Source organism: Arvicola amphibius, chromosome X (assembly GCF_903992535.2).
Source record: "Arvicola amphibius chromosome X, mArvAmp1.2, whole genome shotgun sequence".
NCBI lineage: Eukaryota > Metazoa > Chordata > Mammalia > Rodentia > Cricetidae > Arvicola > Arvicola amphibius.
Genome location: NC_052065.1, coordinates 72,476,406 through 72,493,106, shown reverse-complemented (window position 1 = coordinate 72,493,106; position 16,701 = coordinate 72,476,406). Strand labels below are relative to the sequence as shown.

General features: G+C 35.3%; 1 protein-coding gene across 1 annotated transcript in view; it reads left to right on the top strand.

The window, feature by feature from the left end:
• Positions 1–16,701, top strand: part of Chm (CHM Rab escort protein) — a 166,086-nt gene that overhangs the window by 135,048 nt on the left and 14,337 nt on the right. The window contains exon 13 of the mRNA XM_038317308.1: positions 11,816–11,914. Within this exon, the coding sequence (XP_038173236.1) occupies positions 11,816–11,914 (99 nt within the window). The remainder of the gene's footprint in view (positions 1–11,815; positions 11,915–16,701) is intronic.

The window sequence follows — 16,701 nt, the reverse complement described above, 5'->3', positions numbered from 1 at the left end:
TTAACACAAACAATTTCTTTGCCTATTTGCAGAAAATGAACATCAAGAGTAATAACAGCATGAAATAATAGAAGCTCCCATTAATCCTAATAGTGAGTTTTTTTTTTTTTTCAGTGCTTAACATTTACCCAGTGACCTAGGGTGAAGTGGGTTTCTCTTCTCTGTCTCACTTCCTTTAGGTAGGTGCAAGTTCAAGTTTCTAGAACATAGAAAAGCAGCACCACCGCCTAGGAAGCAAGTGTTCAATACACAGAACTTTGGCAAACACTTCACGTCCAAACTAAAACAATACATAATTCAATTTACCCTCTGGGATATTTATTTCTAGATCACTGAGATGTAGAAACATTTACATGATCATCACATTTGACTCTTTTTTCCTTTGTTATATTTCAAGAAATACACATTGGAGGGAAGATGTGACATTTGTCTTCTGTGTTACCTCACTCAATATAATCTTTCCTAGTTCCATCCATTTATATGCAGAGATCATGCTTTCATTTTTCTTTACGGATGAATAGTATTTCATAGTGTATATGTACCACACGTTTATTGTCAGTTGAAGGACATTTAGGTGTTTTTACATTTTCTAGGTAATGTGAATAGAATAGCAGTGAACTTGGTTAAGCAAGTATCTCCAGCGTAGTATGTAGCATCCTGTGGACATATGTAAAGAAGTGTTATTGGTGGATCACATGATTTATTTATATTCTTTTGGGGCTTCTACATATTGATTTGCACAGTGGCTGCACCGCTTTCCAATCCCACCAGCAGTGAACAGGAGTTCCTTTTTCCTGCATCTCTTTTTCATTTGTTTTCAGTTGTTCCCTTGATCTTTGTTATTCTTACCATGGTGAGACAAAATCTCGAAGCTGTTTTGATTTGTATTTCCGTAATTGCTATGGACAGTGAACATTTTCTGAGATATTTCTTAGTCATTTTTTTCTTCTTTTGAAAACACTGTCTGGGTGTAAAGCCCAACTCTGGGGTTTGAGTTCTTTATATTCTGGATATTAATTATCTGCCAGATGTAGAGCTGGCAAAGATTCTCTCCCAGTTTGTGAGCTCCTGAATGTATATAAAGCATGTAATATTTTGTCTATGAACACCAAAGTATTGTTGTATATAGTAAATGTCAAATGCTCTTGATACATTACAAATACATTGGATTATGGATTCTATGTGTAATGAAACATTATACATTTTAATTTTCTTATTTTAATTTTAAAAAATCATATGTTTTTTCCCTTCCCTGGCTCCTTACAAATAAACCCCACATCCCTACCCATCCAACTTCATATTCTTTCTCTCTTTTTAACAACAACAACAAAAACCCATGGTAAATGAAAAAATAATAATAAAAAATGACCAATAAGAGAAAAAAATTCTCAAATAATACAAAAAGAAAAAAGTCCATTTTGTATTGACCAGCTACTCTTGGGCATGGTGCCTGCCCTTGAGTGAGGTTGCTAAACCCAGTTAGACTCTATTGGAGAAAACTTATTCCCCTTTCCTATAAGGTATTAATTGTAGATAGCTTCTTGGTTAGGGATGGGACTTAGAATCCACTTCCCCTTTTTAGTGCTGGAATTTTTGTCTAGCTTGAATATATGCATGTCTCTGTGTGCTTCCATAGTGTATGTGAATTCATATGTACATCATTCCTGTTGTGCCTGAAAGACACTGTTTCCTAGGAGTCATCCACTTCTGACATCTACCCTGTCTTCTCTTTTACATAGATCCCTTAGCCTTACAGGGAAGGATTTGATGAAGACCTCCCATTTAGGACTGAATGTTCCAAACTCCCTCACTTTCTGTGCATTTTCTAGTTGTGGGTCTCTTATTAACCATCTACTTCAATAAGAAGATTCTCAGATAAGGGTTGAAGTATATGCCGATATATGAGTATATCAGTATGCTACTACAAGTTATTTTCTTGTTATGCTTCTTTCAGAGAATAATGGTAATAGATTTTCCCCTAGCACCATAACCAGTTTAGTTTCAGATTCTTGGTCTCTTTAACAGTGTCTGGTATGGTTTCCATTTCATGAAGTGGATCTCAAATCCAATCAAAAAGTTGTTGTTCTTTCTCCTAACATTTGTGCCATTATAGCATTAGTACATCTTGTAGTCAGCACTCTTTTGTAGAGCACAGGGTTTGTAGATGGGTGATTACTTTTCTCTTCTGGTACTCTACGGAGTATCTTCTAGCATGAAGAAACTAGACATCAACAAAATTCAATTCAAAAATTAGGTACAGATCTAAACAGAGAATTTTCAATGGAAGAATCGTAAATGTTCAAGAAACACCTAAAGAAATTTTCAACATCCTTAGCCATCAGGGAAATGCAAATCAAAACAGCTCTAAGATTCCATCTTACATATGTTGGCATGACTAAGATTAAAAACAAAATTGACAGCTCATGCTGGAGAGGATATGGAGCAAGAGGAATACTCCTCAATTGCTGTTGGGAGTGCAACTTGTAAAGCCATTTTAGAAATCAATATGGTGGCTTCTCAGAAAATTGAGAGTCTGTCTACATCAAGACCCAGCTATACCATTCCTGAGCATATATCCAAAGAATGTTCTACCATACCACATGGACACATGCTCAGCTATGTTCATAGCAGCTTTATTCATAATAACCAGAACCGAAAACAAACTAGATGTCCATCAACTGAAGAATGGATAAAGAAAATGTGGTAAATTTACACAGTGTAGTATTACTCAGCTATTAAAAACAATAACATGATGGAATTTGCAAGCAAATGGGTAGAACTAGAAAAGGTCATCCTGAATGAGGTAACCCAGATCCAGAAAGACAAACATACACTCATAGGTGGATGGATATTGGCCATAAAGGGTAACCATGCAGTCCACAGACCCAAAGAAGCCAAGTAACATGAATGGCTCAAGAGGGGACATATTAATCTCAATGCAAAGGGGTGTAGAGTAGACATTGGTTTAGATTTTTAATCTGTTGTGTCTTGTCTCTTCACTAAAAGTTTCTGCTGTTTAAAGTTTTATTTATTTAAAGTGTTTATCTGTAGGGTGTGTGTGTGTGTGTGTGTGTGTGTGTGTGTGAGTGAATGTTTGTGTGTGTGTGTGTGTGTGTGTGTGTGTGGTGCTAGGAATGCATATGCTAAAAAGTTGATCTAACCTTGTAGACCTTGGGAATTTCTAAGTCTTCCTTAGAAATTATCTTAAATGATTTTGAAAGAAATCAAGTGGCAGGAACCTCCAGGATTTGCATGTAGGGAAGAAGCAACTTGTCACATAAACATTTTCAGTAATATATGACAACATTTTAAACAAACTGGACAAGATCTTTTTGATTCAGAAGCCCTTCCTTTCTTACTTGTTTCTACCTTGATAAAATTCTCTGGTCTTTACTGTAACTTAATCATTTCATATCAATATAATAGCAGGAGTGTGTACAAATACACTAGCTGGTTTTCCCTTGTTTCTAGCCTGAAAGAGGTACTCTTGAGTTCATTGATGATACTTTGCCTTATCATGGAGAAAAAGAAGGTCTTGATCATTTTTCAATCTTTTTTTCATTCATTATACATTATGTGTTAATTTATAAGTTAATAGTGAGACTTAAAGTTTGGTATAATACGTAGCAAAATTTAAGAAAGATACCATATGTGTCGTTTCCTTACTTTGTGACTTAATTAGAATTTTGCTTCTGCCTTTCTTTATGCTTTGAGCCTCTTCACAGACTTTCAGGAGCCATTTTTACTCAAGCATTGAAAGCTTTTAATGGCACATTTTCCTGTTGCTCCCTAATTTAAGAGTCATTGATGTCATATTTAGTTTCAAATTGTTCTGTTCTTCATCTGTCTTCTAAAATAGAATTGTCTGATAATATCACAGAAGACTTCCATGTGCCTATTTCTGTTGCCTTCATTTTCATTTTGTTTTTTTCTATTTCAAGTCAGGAAAAAAACAGGCAAATATACCATGTTTTTATTTTGTGTTTCCAAACCTGCTCCTACCTCATTTATTTTTCTCATTTGATGTTCCCTGATGATAAACATATTACTTTATTCAGAATGTTACACTATCTTCCAAACTACTGCTCTGTCTCTTTTGAGGACTTTATTTTCTCCTGAAGCTTTGAATAACGCATATTGTGGACACAATAGAACATGTTCTTAAAATCTGCATAATTATCTCCTCACAGTCTTATTCAGAAACAATTTAATCCTTTCTTTCGTCAAGCAGAGAGAAATGGTAAACGACTATGTCATACGGTAAGATCCCACATTTTGGATTCTCTTCTGGATTTCTCATATTTGTTCTAATTATGATGAACTGCAAATGATAATTCAGGTTGCTTGTGATGTAGAGATATCAACAAGTAAAATAACATTCAAGAATAATTCTCCATCTGCAGATTTATGTGTTTTCAGGCACTTAACTATAAGTGGATTTTGAAGTGACTTGTTTTCCCTATGCAGAATTATTTAAGAGTAATAGAAAAATCCTAGCTGATCACATTGTATATATTATATGATATACTCAACTTGCCAGATATGTGGAGCTGAGCACATGTACGTGTCCTAAAATCAGGCTGTAATGCTGGAATCCTAAGTGAAATTCATCATTCTTTCTATTGGAGGAATCACTTGACAAATGTTGGCAAGTACTGTAACTAATGCAGTTATACCTGAGTAAATCAAATGTAGTCCAAATATATTTCAGTGAGGCTGTCTGTATCCATTCCTCAGAGGAACCAAAATGAAATTTATAGAAAGTAAATTATGTGAACTTTGGTGATTTAAGGTGAGGTTGTTAAATACATTTTAAATATTTCAGATATTACCCAAGAGCAAATTAACTTTTTTCTAAGATGTACTTTATAAATAATTATGATTTTATCATAAAGAAGGGCAAAGAATTAAGGGTTGAAAGATACTGAGATGTTAAAAATGTTTCAAGTTAGCTTGTTCTTGTAGCATATGCTTGATAAAAACTTACACCTTTCAGAAAGAAGCTGAGAATTGTTTACTAAAGATATCTTTTTGTACTTTCATGGTAGTCTTTACTTTTTTATAATTTTGTCAACTAATAATTATATATGTTAATAAAATGTGACATTATGATCTATATACATTGTCAAATAGTACAGCTGAAATGATTGACATGTCTATCACTGCACTGATATGTTTCCCCTGTGGTAAGAACACTGAAAAATTTGTTGTTCAGACAGTTAACTGTGGTGACCTAATGTAAACTGATCACTAAACTTAGCATTTTTGTACAACCAAAACTTCACACACTTTGATCGTTGTCTTTTTTCCTCTCTTCCTACCCTTGGTGATGATTTTTCTAGTTTTTATAGTATTGACTTTTAAAAGTGTGTGTGTGTGTGTGTGTGTGTGTGCGCAGTTGGGGAGAGAATATATATGTGTGTGTGTGTGTGTGTGTGCGTGTGTGCGTGTGTGTTATTGACCATAATTTATTCTTATTTTACATATATTGGAATACCATTGTATCCCATAAGTGTATAATATTATTATGTATTAATTACATATGCAAAGCGATGCTGAAGGAGATGGAAATGCCAACTATCTTCTTATGATCATTGCATATTACACACATGTTTTATTGTATTATTACACTATTCCATATAATACATAAAATTAAACTAACTTTTATAGAGCAAGCCTATAGAGACTTGTCACCTAAGGAAACTAGAGATCCTGTCCCTCAAAATAAAAGTGTTTTCAATATCTTCTTAAATTAATTTTCAGTACATTATAAGCAACTCCCATAGGAAAAGGTTGACTACTACTTAGAAATGTCATTTGTGGATACACACTCTCCAGTCGTTCATCATTTATTCAACACACCCTACTATGCAGTGATCTCCTCGGTAGATCCAAAACTGTTTTACCAGTCTTCAGTTACCATTTTAACACATATCTCACATTTACTTACTATGCTGTTATAATTTACAGATCCCAGAATCATTCATTATTATTATCTATTGTAATTCAGCAGTGCCCTTGAAGGCTACTGAGGTGTTGAGGCCTATTTGTTCCTATGCTAAATGACCCTGTGCCATGCTTTTGTCACTTCTTGTGTCTACATTTTATGTCTTCTTTCTCCTTGTCAGGCTGCTTTTCCTGCACCTGGCAGGATGCGCTCTCTGGCAGCACAATGTACTGAAAGAAAAAGAAAACAAATCCAAAACCTAACATTTAGAAGTCAAAATTCTCTCAACACAGAGTCAGAAATAACTGTTCATCAAACATTTTTGTATCACTGATTTATCTCCCAAGATACCTTATTTGCCAGACTTAATCTACAGACAGTCAGAAACCAAGATAAGTAAGCTTGCCTATAATACCTGTAATATTAGCATAAATAAGTCCTTAGTGGTGGATTGGGTAGTAAGTATTTTGTTTAAAAAATTAGGAAAGTAAAACAGGTACACTCCCAGTTTTTTGACTGTGGAGAAACTTCCCTTTGGATAAATACATTACTGTACTTGCAATGAAGACGGAGACCAGTACTTCTTAAGATGCTCATTTCTTCTAGTAATACAGTTTTTTTCTTGGCAACCCTGGATTAGGTAACTTATTATAGAATTTGTTACAGTTTTAAAAATATTTACATCAACTCAAAGTCATGTTCCCTTGGTTAATTTGGTTTTGTGCCACTGGGATTGTTAAGAATTTGACATTATTGTGTTTTGTAAAGCCAAACAAATCGTATTATTTCCTAAATGAAGTTTTTTTTCTAAAATCATTTATGAATGAGCAAGCATCATCTCTGCAACCTTTCCGTTTGACATTCAAGTTCATGTTTTTTTATAGTTATTCATATGCTATGCAGTTTGAAATCTTTTTCTATACATAATAATCAGGCAGTAACAAATGTTTTATTCTGGGATTTTATGTTACAGGAAGTTATTTATCTGTAAGATGACTATAGATTTGTGAATATCATATATAATAATGAATAATCTAAAGTTTCATGAAGGTTCTTGTTTATATATTTCTTTCTGATTTTACAACCCTACTAGGAAAAATGTTACATACCTTTAATGAAACAAGTTTAGATAATTTTAAACAATTTTCAGTATCTTCTTCCATTTAGTTGCTTGAAAATGTGATATTTCCAATTGTCCTTAATACTGTTGTTACAAAGCACAGATTTTATTTTCTAAGTATGCTGAATTTTTTTTTTTTCTTGATCTCAGGTTAACATTCTGGAGTGGTGTTTTTTAACCTTAAATTTTTTCCGTGAAAGTGCAAGTTGAGTCAAGTTTTTCAAGGTTGGTTTATGAAACCAAATTGTGTGACATATGTCAAACTCATTTCCCCATTTGGCACTATAAAGAAAACATTTTTTTCTGACCCTTTCATTTTTATGGACACAACCAGGCATTCTTATTTTGCTATATTGCATAAATTACAATTGGCTTTTATGAATCTATATGAAGGATAAGTTATGAGCCACATCAACCCCTATACATATACATTACATTTTCTTTGGTGATACAACAAAACACACTTTGTTGACTAGCCTGTATTTCAAAATTCCTTTAAAACCTTTGGAACAGATTTGTGTGTTTGTATTCAGTGAATAACTTCAGTGTATCTGACTTCAGATCATTGAGGAACAGACTTCTTACCTTTTTTAACAGCCATTTGCTTATTCTTATTTTATATTCAGGTTTTAATGCAGTAAATTTTTGGTTTAAACTTTTATTATCACTAAAATTTTATAGTTTAAAGTGGAGAATTGGCTTTATAAGACTTTAGCAGTGATAGTGCAAATGACCTAATACCATACCTTCTGCTTAATCATGAGGACACCAAGGCCTGAGAGAAAAACTCCATTAGCATTACAGATAGAGAAAGCAGAAGAAACATGAAAAAAACAGAACTGTATAATTGTGCTGTACTGTCTCACCCAGCTACCAGATATTAGACTTGTTATTTCTGTATGTCCTCCTTTATGTATTTCTCTGTATTTCTAAGTGGAAATCTTCTATATTTCTAAACAATATCCTGTGAGAGCTATCAGTGTTCCAAAACAAGTTTTCTAAACAGTTATTTCTGACTTTGTACTGAGAGAATTTAGACTTCTAAATGCTAGGTTTCTTTTTTCCATTCTATTTTCAATGATAATGGCTGTGATTAGTAACTGGTTTTGCAAGAAATATCATTACATTCTTGGAATTAAATGTTACTTTTATATATGATTTCTTAATGCCAATATAAGTCTGTTGATATCATAGGAATGGTAATCAGCAATATATTGAGTTATCTTTTTAGCCCAGTAAGCCTTTAAGCAGTTGCTGAATAAAGTAAAGGGAATGTAGTTTGTAAATTTTACAGTTAGGATTTGCATTTTATTTTAATCAGTTATCAAACACAGTATGTACTTACTCATAAGTGAATGTTAGATGTAAAGCAAAGGATAACCAGGCTACAATCCACAGCCCCAGAGAAGCTAGGTAACAAGGAAGACCGCAAGAGTGACAAGCACAGATTAACCTAGGGAGGGGAAATAGATGAGATCCCCTGGGTAAACTGAAGGTTAGTGGGAGGAGAGGAGAGGGGAAGGGGAGATAAGAACATGAGGGAACAGGATGGTAGAGTTGGGGGAGGGACAGAGAGGGAGAACAATGAAAGAGGTAACTTCATAGAGGGAGCCATTATGGGGTAGGGAGAAACCAGGGGCTAGGGAAACACAGAGGAATCCACAAGGATGACCCCAGCTAAGATTCCTAGCAATAGCTGAGAGGGTACCTGAATGGGCCTTCCCCTGTAATCAGATTTGTGACTAACTCCTAGTTGTCATTATAGAACTTATATCCAGTAACTAATGGAAGCAGATACAGAGATTCACAGCCAAGCATGGGCCCAGGTCCATGAGTCCAGTTGAAGAGAGGGAGGAAGGATTATATGAGCAAGGAGGGGTCAAGATCATGATAGGGAAACCCACAGAGACAGCTAATCTCAGCTCATGGACTCTGGACTGGGGAGAATGCATGGGACTGAACTAGGCCCTCTAAATGTGGTTGACAATTGTGTGTGTGGCTTGGTCCTTTGGGGGACCCTGGCATTGGGACCGGGATTTATTCCTGGTGCATAAGCTGGGTGTTTGGAAACCATTTCCTATGGTGAGTTACCATGCTCAACCTTGACATGGGGAGTGGGGTGAGAGGCTTGGTCCTGCCTCCACTTGATATTCCAGGCTTTGCTGATTGACCATGGGAGGCCTTACCTTTTCTGAGAAATGCATGGGAGGTAGAGGGGAGGCAAGGGAGGGGGAACTGTGGTTAGTATGTAAAATGAATTTTAAAAAGAAAAAAACTCTCATAGTGCCTGTGGGAAATGTTGCAACTTGTGTTGCATATTTCATAATGTTAATAAAAGTTGTCATTGATGCTAATTAAATATAATGCTTTTAGGAAAATATTTTCTCTGCCTGATCTAATTTGTAGAACTTGTTCACATTTATTGAGTGAGATAATTCCATGAAGAAATAAATAAACTCATAGACTGAAAGTACATATTTTATAGCGAATAGGAGAAATATGACAGTATGCTGTACAGGTTGGCCTTGAATTTGTATTATACTTTTAAGGCAGTCACATATTTTTGATCATGTATCTTTTGAACACAGCTGTGTTGACAACCACAGTTTTTCCTAAGAAGGCTCAAATAAATGCATATACTATTATTTCTAACATTACAAATATTTATTTGTAGTAGCAAAACTATAATATTCCTTGTAAATATATTCAGTGGAATCTAGTAATCATGTATTATAATAGGACAGCCTGTAGAATAAAACTTTTGAAAATCTCACAGAACTGTAAACTTTGAACTATCATACATTTCTTTTGGATTGAATAGTTAATATAATTTAAATGAAAAAATAATTTTATCAAATACAATAAAGTTGTATTGATTCATCAATTTTATAAAAAAAATTATTTCAATACTATTGGGATACCATTAATGCATTATGATTTTGAGAGATAAACAGAAAAGTAAAAGTGATTGAAAAGCATCACATGGTGAAGTGGAGGAAAGTAGGATCGAACTTCTGTATAGTGACTTCCATATATTTAGCATAACTTAGAAAATGTTTTGTATTATAATGTGCACTACTGACTGTAATGACTATCTGTGTTTTCTACAGAGGTCGACAGTCACACTCTATCTTCTCATGAGAGTAGAGAGGACAGATGTTCCACAGGCACATACATGGTACTCATCAAGCAGAGTCCCAGTTTTTCCTTTTACGAGCTTTGAGATAGTCTGCTCCACTCTTTAACTTCGACCTCTTTTCTCAATTAGAATGATAATGTTGTCTGACTTATTTTTTTGCACAATAATATCAAATTCCATCCAGTTTCATATAGACCACTTGATTTGGTTCTTCTTTATGGCTAGATAAACCCTAGTGTGGATATATGCTACATTTTCTATATCTATGGAATGAATTTAAATGTAAGAGTCCTATTTTGATTTGGGCTTTCATAAAATTTGAAATATCTTTACAGGGTTGTTCAAAATTCTACTATTGTAAAACTCTTAGAAGAGAGATGTATATGATTTTTTAGTGGTATATTTGGAAAAGAATTTCTTGGTCCTTTCTCTTCTCTGTTATATTGCTTTTTGCTGATATTTTATCCCACTGTACACAGTCTATCATTCAGTACATAAGACTTTATCATTGCGGAAAATTTGTTTAACTGTGCAAAGCTGTGTTGCTGTTTTTTACCTTACCTGCCAAGGCACCTGATTGTTCTGATAAAAGCTAAACAGCCAATAGCAAGGGAAGAGCTATAGGCGGAACTTGTAGGCAGGGAGAATAAGTAGGAGGACGAAATTAGGATGAGGTAGTGGTGGCAGGGGGAGAAGAGAAAAGGAGGCAGTGGGTAGATGGGCCAGATAGACAAACATGGAAGAAGCAGGAAAGTCAGACTTACAGAATAAAGAAAGGTATAAAGCCCTGAGACAAACCGTAGATGCACAGAAACAGCTTAACTTTAAAAAGCTAGTGGGGCAAAGCCTAAGCTAAGGCCAAGCTTCATAATTAATAAGAAGTCCCCATGAGAAGCTGATTGGTGGTGCAAAGAAAATACCAACTACACTTTCTCTTTGGACATATACCTTAAGAAGTTCTATCAGTCAAGGGTCCTTGCACATGATAGTATATTCTCAAACCTAAACATTATCCAGGTCTAGGTGGTGTGAGTAATTTAGAATTCCTCGAAATATTATATAGACTTTTGACTCCCATTTTATGGACTTTGAAGTATTTTATGATTCAAACTAAGTCAGCAGTGTTTCCTCAAAAAGGTTTTATGAAATCTCTGAAATGATAGATGATTTGTTGTTAACTTATCAACCAAGTGTGAATAATGGATTCTTCTTTGTGCTAATAAATGTACTTTGCTCGCTCTCACCACCCTTGTCTGTGTGTGTGTGTGTGTGTGTGTGTGTGTGTGTAAGAGAGAGAGACGGTACATGTGTGTGCATATACAAATGATTTCGTAAGCTTCACTACTTTGTTTTGCAAAATTAACTTTAGCTGTTACTTATCTTTGGGTATTAGTGTGATTTTTTTAACTATCATTCATACACATTTAATTTTTTGTATGACATGATATATTGGTTTTACCTGTACCCTCATTATTAGATTGTAAATTCATTGAACAGAGGATCCTTGATTTTGTTCAGTCACTACTGCCCATGATACTTAATACTTTGAATATGAATAAAACAGTTACGATGAGCATGTAGTCAAGATGGTTTTGTTTTTGTTTTTCAGATTTGGTGCATTTGACTTGTGTGTCTTCTAAAACAGCAAAAGAAGATTTAGAACCAGTAGTACAGAAATTGTTTACTCCATATACAGAAATTGAAGCAGGTAAGAAAATAGGTCAGTTGTGGTGGAAAGTTAACGTAAAATGATATTCCCCTTAGATATCTCAGGAACTGAACTGAGCCTGAATTAAAGTTCAGTATTTTAATTTTTTTATTCAGCAGTTACTCCCACATATTCAGTAAGGATTTTGAACATAGTCATTGCACAAAGAAGAGATGTGCAGTCTTTATTGTTAAGGGAAAGTACTCACACATATAGACAAAAACCCCATAATTATCAAATGCACATTTATATGCATACATACTCACATGCCTGAGAAAGGGGAAGTACTGTTGGGAAATTTATTAATTAATTTTGGTAGTATTACAGGTACTTTTTCATAGCTATATTTCTCTTACAGGATTTTTAAGAAAAACATATAGTCCTTTATAAAATGTTTATTTAACTTTCAAAAGATTAAAATATTAATTGGCAAGTATATAAGTCCTGACTATAATTATCTTTAAGTGCTACTTATATGCCAAATACTTAGCTCTACAAATTATATCTGTTTCTAACTCATAGTTAAAGAATACATTTCCACTTTGAACTTTTAAAATCACCCCACCCATAGTACGGTACAGCTAGTAGCTCTGAGTGGAACAAATATTGCATATATAATATGTGAGTGATCAAAAATATAGTATGATAACTCTTCTTCATGTGTGTGAAGTAAAGGTCATTTTCATTAAAGCGTTTTTGTGTTCTCAGGATCCCTTTCACTGTCTTCCCTTCTTACACTGCAGTTTTCTTTAAATGATACATTTATTCAACCAGCCATTTGTTTTTATTCCTAGTGTTTATGTATTTCGGTCTCCTGTATGTTGACTACTTTCTTAATGCAGAGATGATACAGAGTGAGATATAAACATTTACATATAAGACACAGTGTTCTATTTATACCTGCTAATGTCATTTCTTTTTGAAACCCCCAGTTGTATAAATTCTTTCAATCATTTGAGTTTAAATTTAGTCTATTTATGTATATTTTTCATTTGAATGTATTGTATGAATGTTTGAGTTACTGTTAAAATTTTGATTTCTAATTTGTAATATATACAACCATATCCCTCAACCTAATATAGAGTCTTCAGGCTTTAATTGCATCTGTGTCTTGTTCATAACCAAGATTATCATTTTCATAGTGTCTCCGTTATAATTGCAGTTTATCACTGTGCCACATAATACAATTAACATATCATTATTCCTCACTTTTTAACTGCATTTAATTTTCTGATTTACAAAATCAAGCTGGTAGAAATTGCATGTTGGCTAACTAGCATCCACTAGCCATTTTAGATTTTTAAGATTAACCTTAATGGTTCAAGTGATCCCGGTTTGAAATGATGTATTGTTTGGAACCCGAGGGAAATTCTTTAGCAAGAACTATGCCAGAGGGGTCCTCAGGTGCACCGAGGCACTGCAGAGCTAGTTTGCACTGACACATAGGCCTTTTTATCATCAGGATGAGGTAGTGGTCATATTTTAATTAAAATGTCAGAACAAATACTGTTAGAGTTATTGAAAATGAATCACCAGATAAAGTGAGCACTGGGCCATGGCAGGTCAAAGAGGCAAAGTCACCTGCAGAAGAGAACTCAATTCATTTTCCTGCCTAAATGAGGGAGAAGCAACTTTGCGAGCAATATGAACTTTTAGTACATTAAAACACATTCTTCTCTTGCAGAAGCTTGTATTTCTACAGACTTGTTGTCTTTTGGTTATTTGGCAATCATCTGAAACTTTGTGGTTTAGAGCATTGTCAGTAGTTTTGCTGAAACATGTAGCAGCAGAAGAATGCTGTGTGGCCTTGTTTGTTTCTCCATGGAGTTCAACATTCTCCATGGTGTTGTGCATTCTGAATCTTTATGAAAATTAGCCTCGTTACCTTACAGGAAAGTCCATTTCCTACAAAGGATGGTGTTCTCTTTACCACTATAAGAATGATTGACAGTGTGCGTCCGGGTGGGATGGGAATTGTGGTAAGGTTCTGAAGACAGTACCTTATCTTTCTTACCTTTCAGGTTCATGGATAGCAGCCAGAAGTCTTCAGACTTCTCTCCAAGGAAATAATTGTACTCTTACCCACCCACCAGGCTCCTTTAAGCATATCAGATATCTCTAAATCTTTGTCTACGTTTTAGTCTAAAGAAATATCAGATGATTTATGCTTAATAAGCCACATTCTATACATTAAAAAATCAGGTCATTTCTTACAATTCATTTTCTTGTGTAGGGTCTAGGTTATCCTTGTAAACATTGAGATGTGATAAACTGAGTGCTATGCGGGTCTCACAGACAGAACTGTACTGATTTCTTATTTTACCCAGAAATAGAAGTTTTTCAATACAAGGTAAAGCAGGAATTTTGTTAGTACAGTATGTATGAATGTCCAGAATCTAGTGTTATCATAGCATCATCTTCTTACTTTTTAATTTTTTGCCCTCCAATCTGCCTGGTGTGTCGAGTTGCCTCATTCATTGTAGTCATTTTTATCTCTGAGAGCAATGCTTCCTAAAAACAAATTCTCTTCGCAGATGAGTGTGAATTTGGTGGCTTGTAAGGATATTAAATACTTGCTGTACCAGGAAAGTAAATGCCATATCTTCATTTCTGGTTTTTATTTCACTTTTATATTCCAGGGCTTATGCAGCTTAGCTAAATGAGTTTACTTGTTCCCTGCCCATGGCATGTACCTAGAGACATATCCTGCTTATATTTGGTTTGCCTTCACTGCTTTTCTTTTCCCTCTTTATTCAGTACATACACTTGCTTGATTACCACAACATCTTATTCTCTGTCACCTATTACTTCCTTAGTCTAGCATGTCATCTAACTGATTGAAATGAGCTATTATTTAGCAGCTTTAGTAGTTTTAACTATTATTTGCTTCAGAGTGCATATTGTTTTTCCAGTTCTCTCTCTCTTCGCGAGCGAGCTATCGAGCCGAGATAGAGAGCGAAGCTGCGCTAGAGCTCTCTCTCTCTCCCTACCACTCTCCATTCGCCTCCCCTACCACTCTCCCTCAGCTCCCCTCTCCCTCTCTCTCTTCCTCCCTCCCTCCCTCTCCCTCTCCCTCTCCCTCTCCCTCTCCCTCTTCCTCTCCCTCCCTCCCTCCCTCCAGCTGACCTCCAAGAAATATGAAGCAATTACATGTCTCTTTGGAGGTTCTAAGGTCAAAGCTTGATGACTCCCTTGTATCCAGACCATTGATCTTCAGACTATGTCAATTTTCACTTTCAACAGAGTTGCTTGTCAAAGCCTTAACCTTTGTGAAATCTCTTTCCTAAAATCTGTTGAACTAATTCATTTCAGCTGTCTTGTATTGAATGAAAGCTATCCTCAAAGGCGGAGAACACTTATGAACTACAAGATAGGCTCACTTAATATATACCTAGATATGACCTGGGCCCTACTAAAGACTTTCCACACCTTAGCTCATTTTCCTTCTGTGGTGTTTGATGCCATTACACATAGATGGCATTTCCCTACAGTATTTGATGCATGACGCAGAGGTTGTGTTTTTAAATAAATTCTCACAGTTTAGTGACGCTAAACTCACTAGTCAGTTTAATAAAAGTCACATGAAATTAACTATGAAATATCAGTTTCTTACAGCTTTTGTTAATAAGTAGTTTTTTCTGTTTAATATGTCCCTGCATGAATTAGTGGTACCTCAGACTCAGATCTTAGCATCAGTACGAGATTCATTTGCTTGGGGCTGGAGAGAAGAATCAGTGGTTAAGAATGTCTGCTCTTCCTAAGAACCTGGCTTCAATTTCTAGTAACTGCATGGCAGCTCACAACTGTCTCCAGTTCCTGAGGGATTTTTATGCCCAATTCTAGCTTCTGCATGCAAGTGGTGCACAGACATATATGCAAAACACCTACTAGATAATTATGAAAAATTGAAGACTCCTTATAAGAGCACTTCTTTCATTCAGTTCCTTATCTTTTCACCCTAATAATTATGAATTATTCAGGACAAATGTAAAAATGGCATTTTTTGCTCTTCCTACAGAAGACATTTAAAATTATATAAAATTTATTTATTCTGGGGCCTAGGGCATTCTTATTAATTGAATGATATATTTAGCTAAAAATTGTTCTACATTGTTTACTAATTCAATGAGAACAGTAATGGAATAATTACAACTAGCATTTTCTTGATGATTCACACTGTCTCACAGAGTTTCACTACTGTCATAAACATTCCTTATTACCATTATGTAGACTTTTGACTTTTTGTCTGAGTTGGGCTAGAGAAAGCTATAATCAATACATGTATTAACAGTAATATTTTCTGTCTTCAACCAAAGAAATTTTAATTATAACATTTTATTTTTTTATTCTTTATTTTTTTTATAAAAAATTTCCATCTCCTCCCCTCCTCCTCCCCCTTCCCTCCCCTCCCTTCCACCCATACCCCACTCCCTCCCTCTCCAAGCCAAAGAGCCATCAGGGTTCCCTTCACTATGTTGAGTCCAAGGTTCTCCTAGCTCCCCCTAAGTCCAGGAAGGTGAGCAACCAAACTGGCAAGCCTCACAGTGAGCCCATCCATGCTGTAGAGTTCAAGCTCATCGCCATTGTCCTTGGTTTCTCAGTCATGCTCCACCGTCAGCCACATTCAGAGAGTCCGGTTTGGTCCCCTGTTCCATCAGTCCCATTCCAACTGGACTTGGTGGTCTCCCGTTAGATCTGTCCCACCGTCTCAATGGGTAAACGCACTCCTCACGGTCCTGACTTCCTTGCTCATGATCTCCCTCCTTTTGCTCCTCATCAGGACCTTG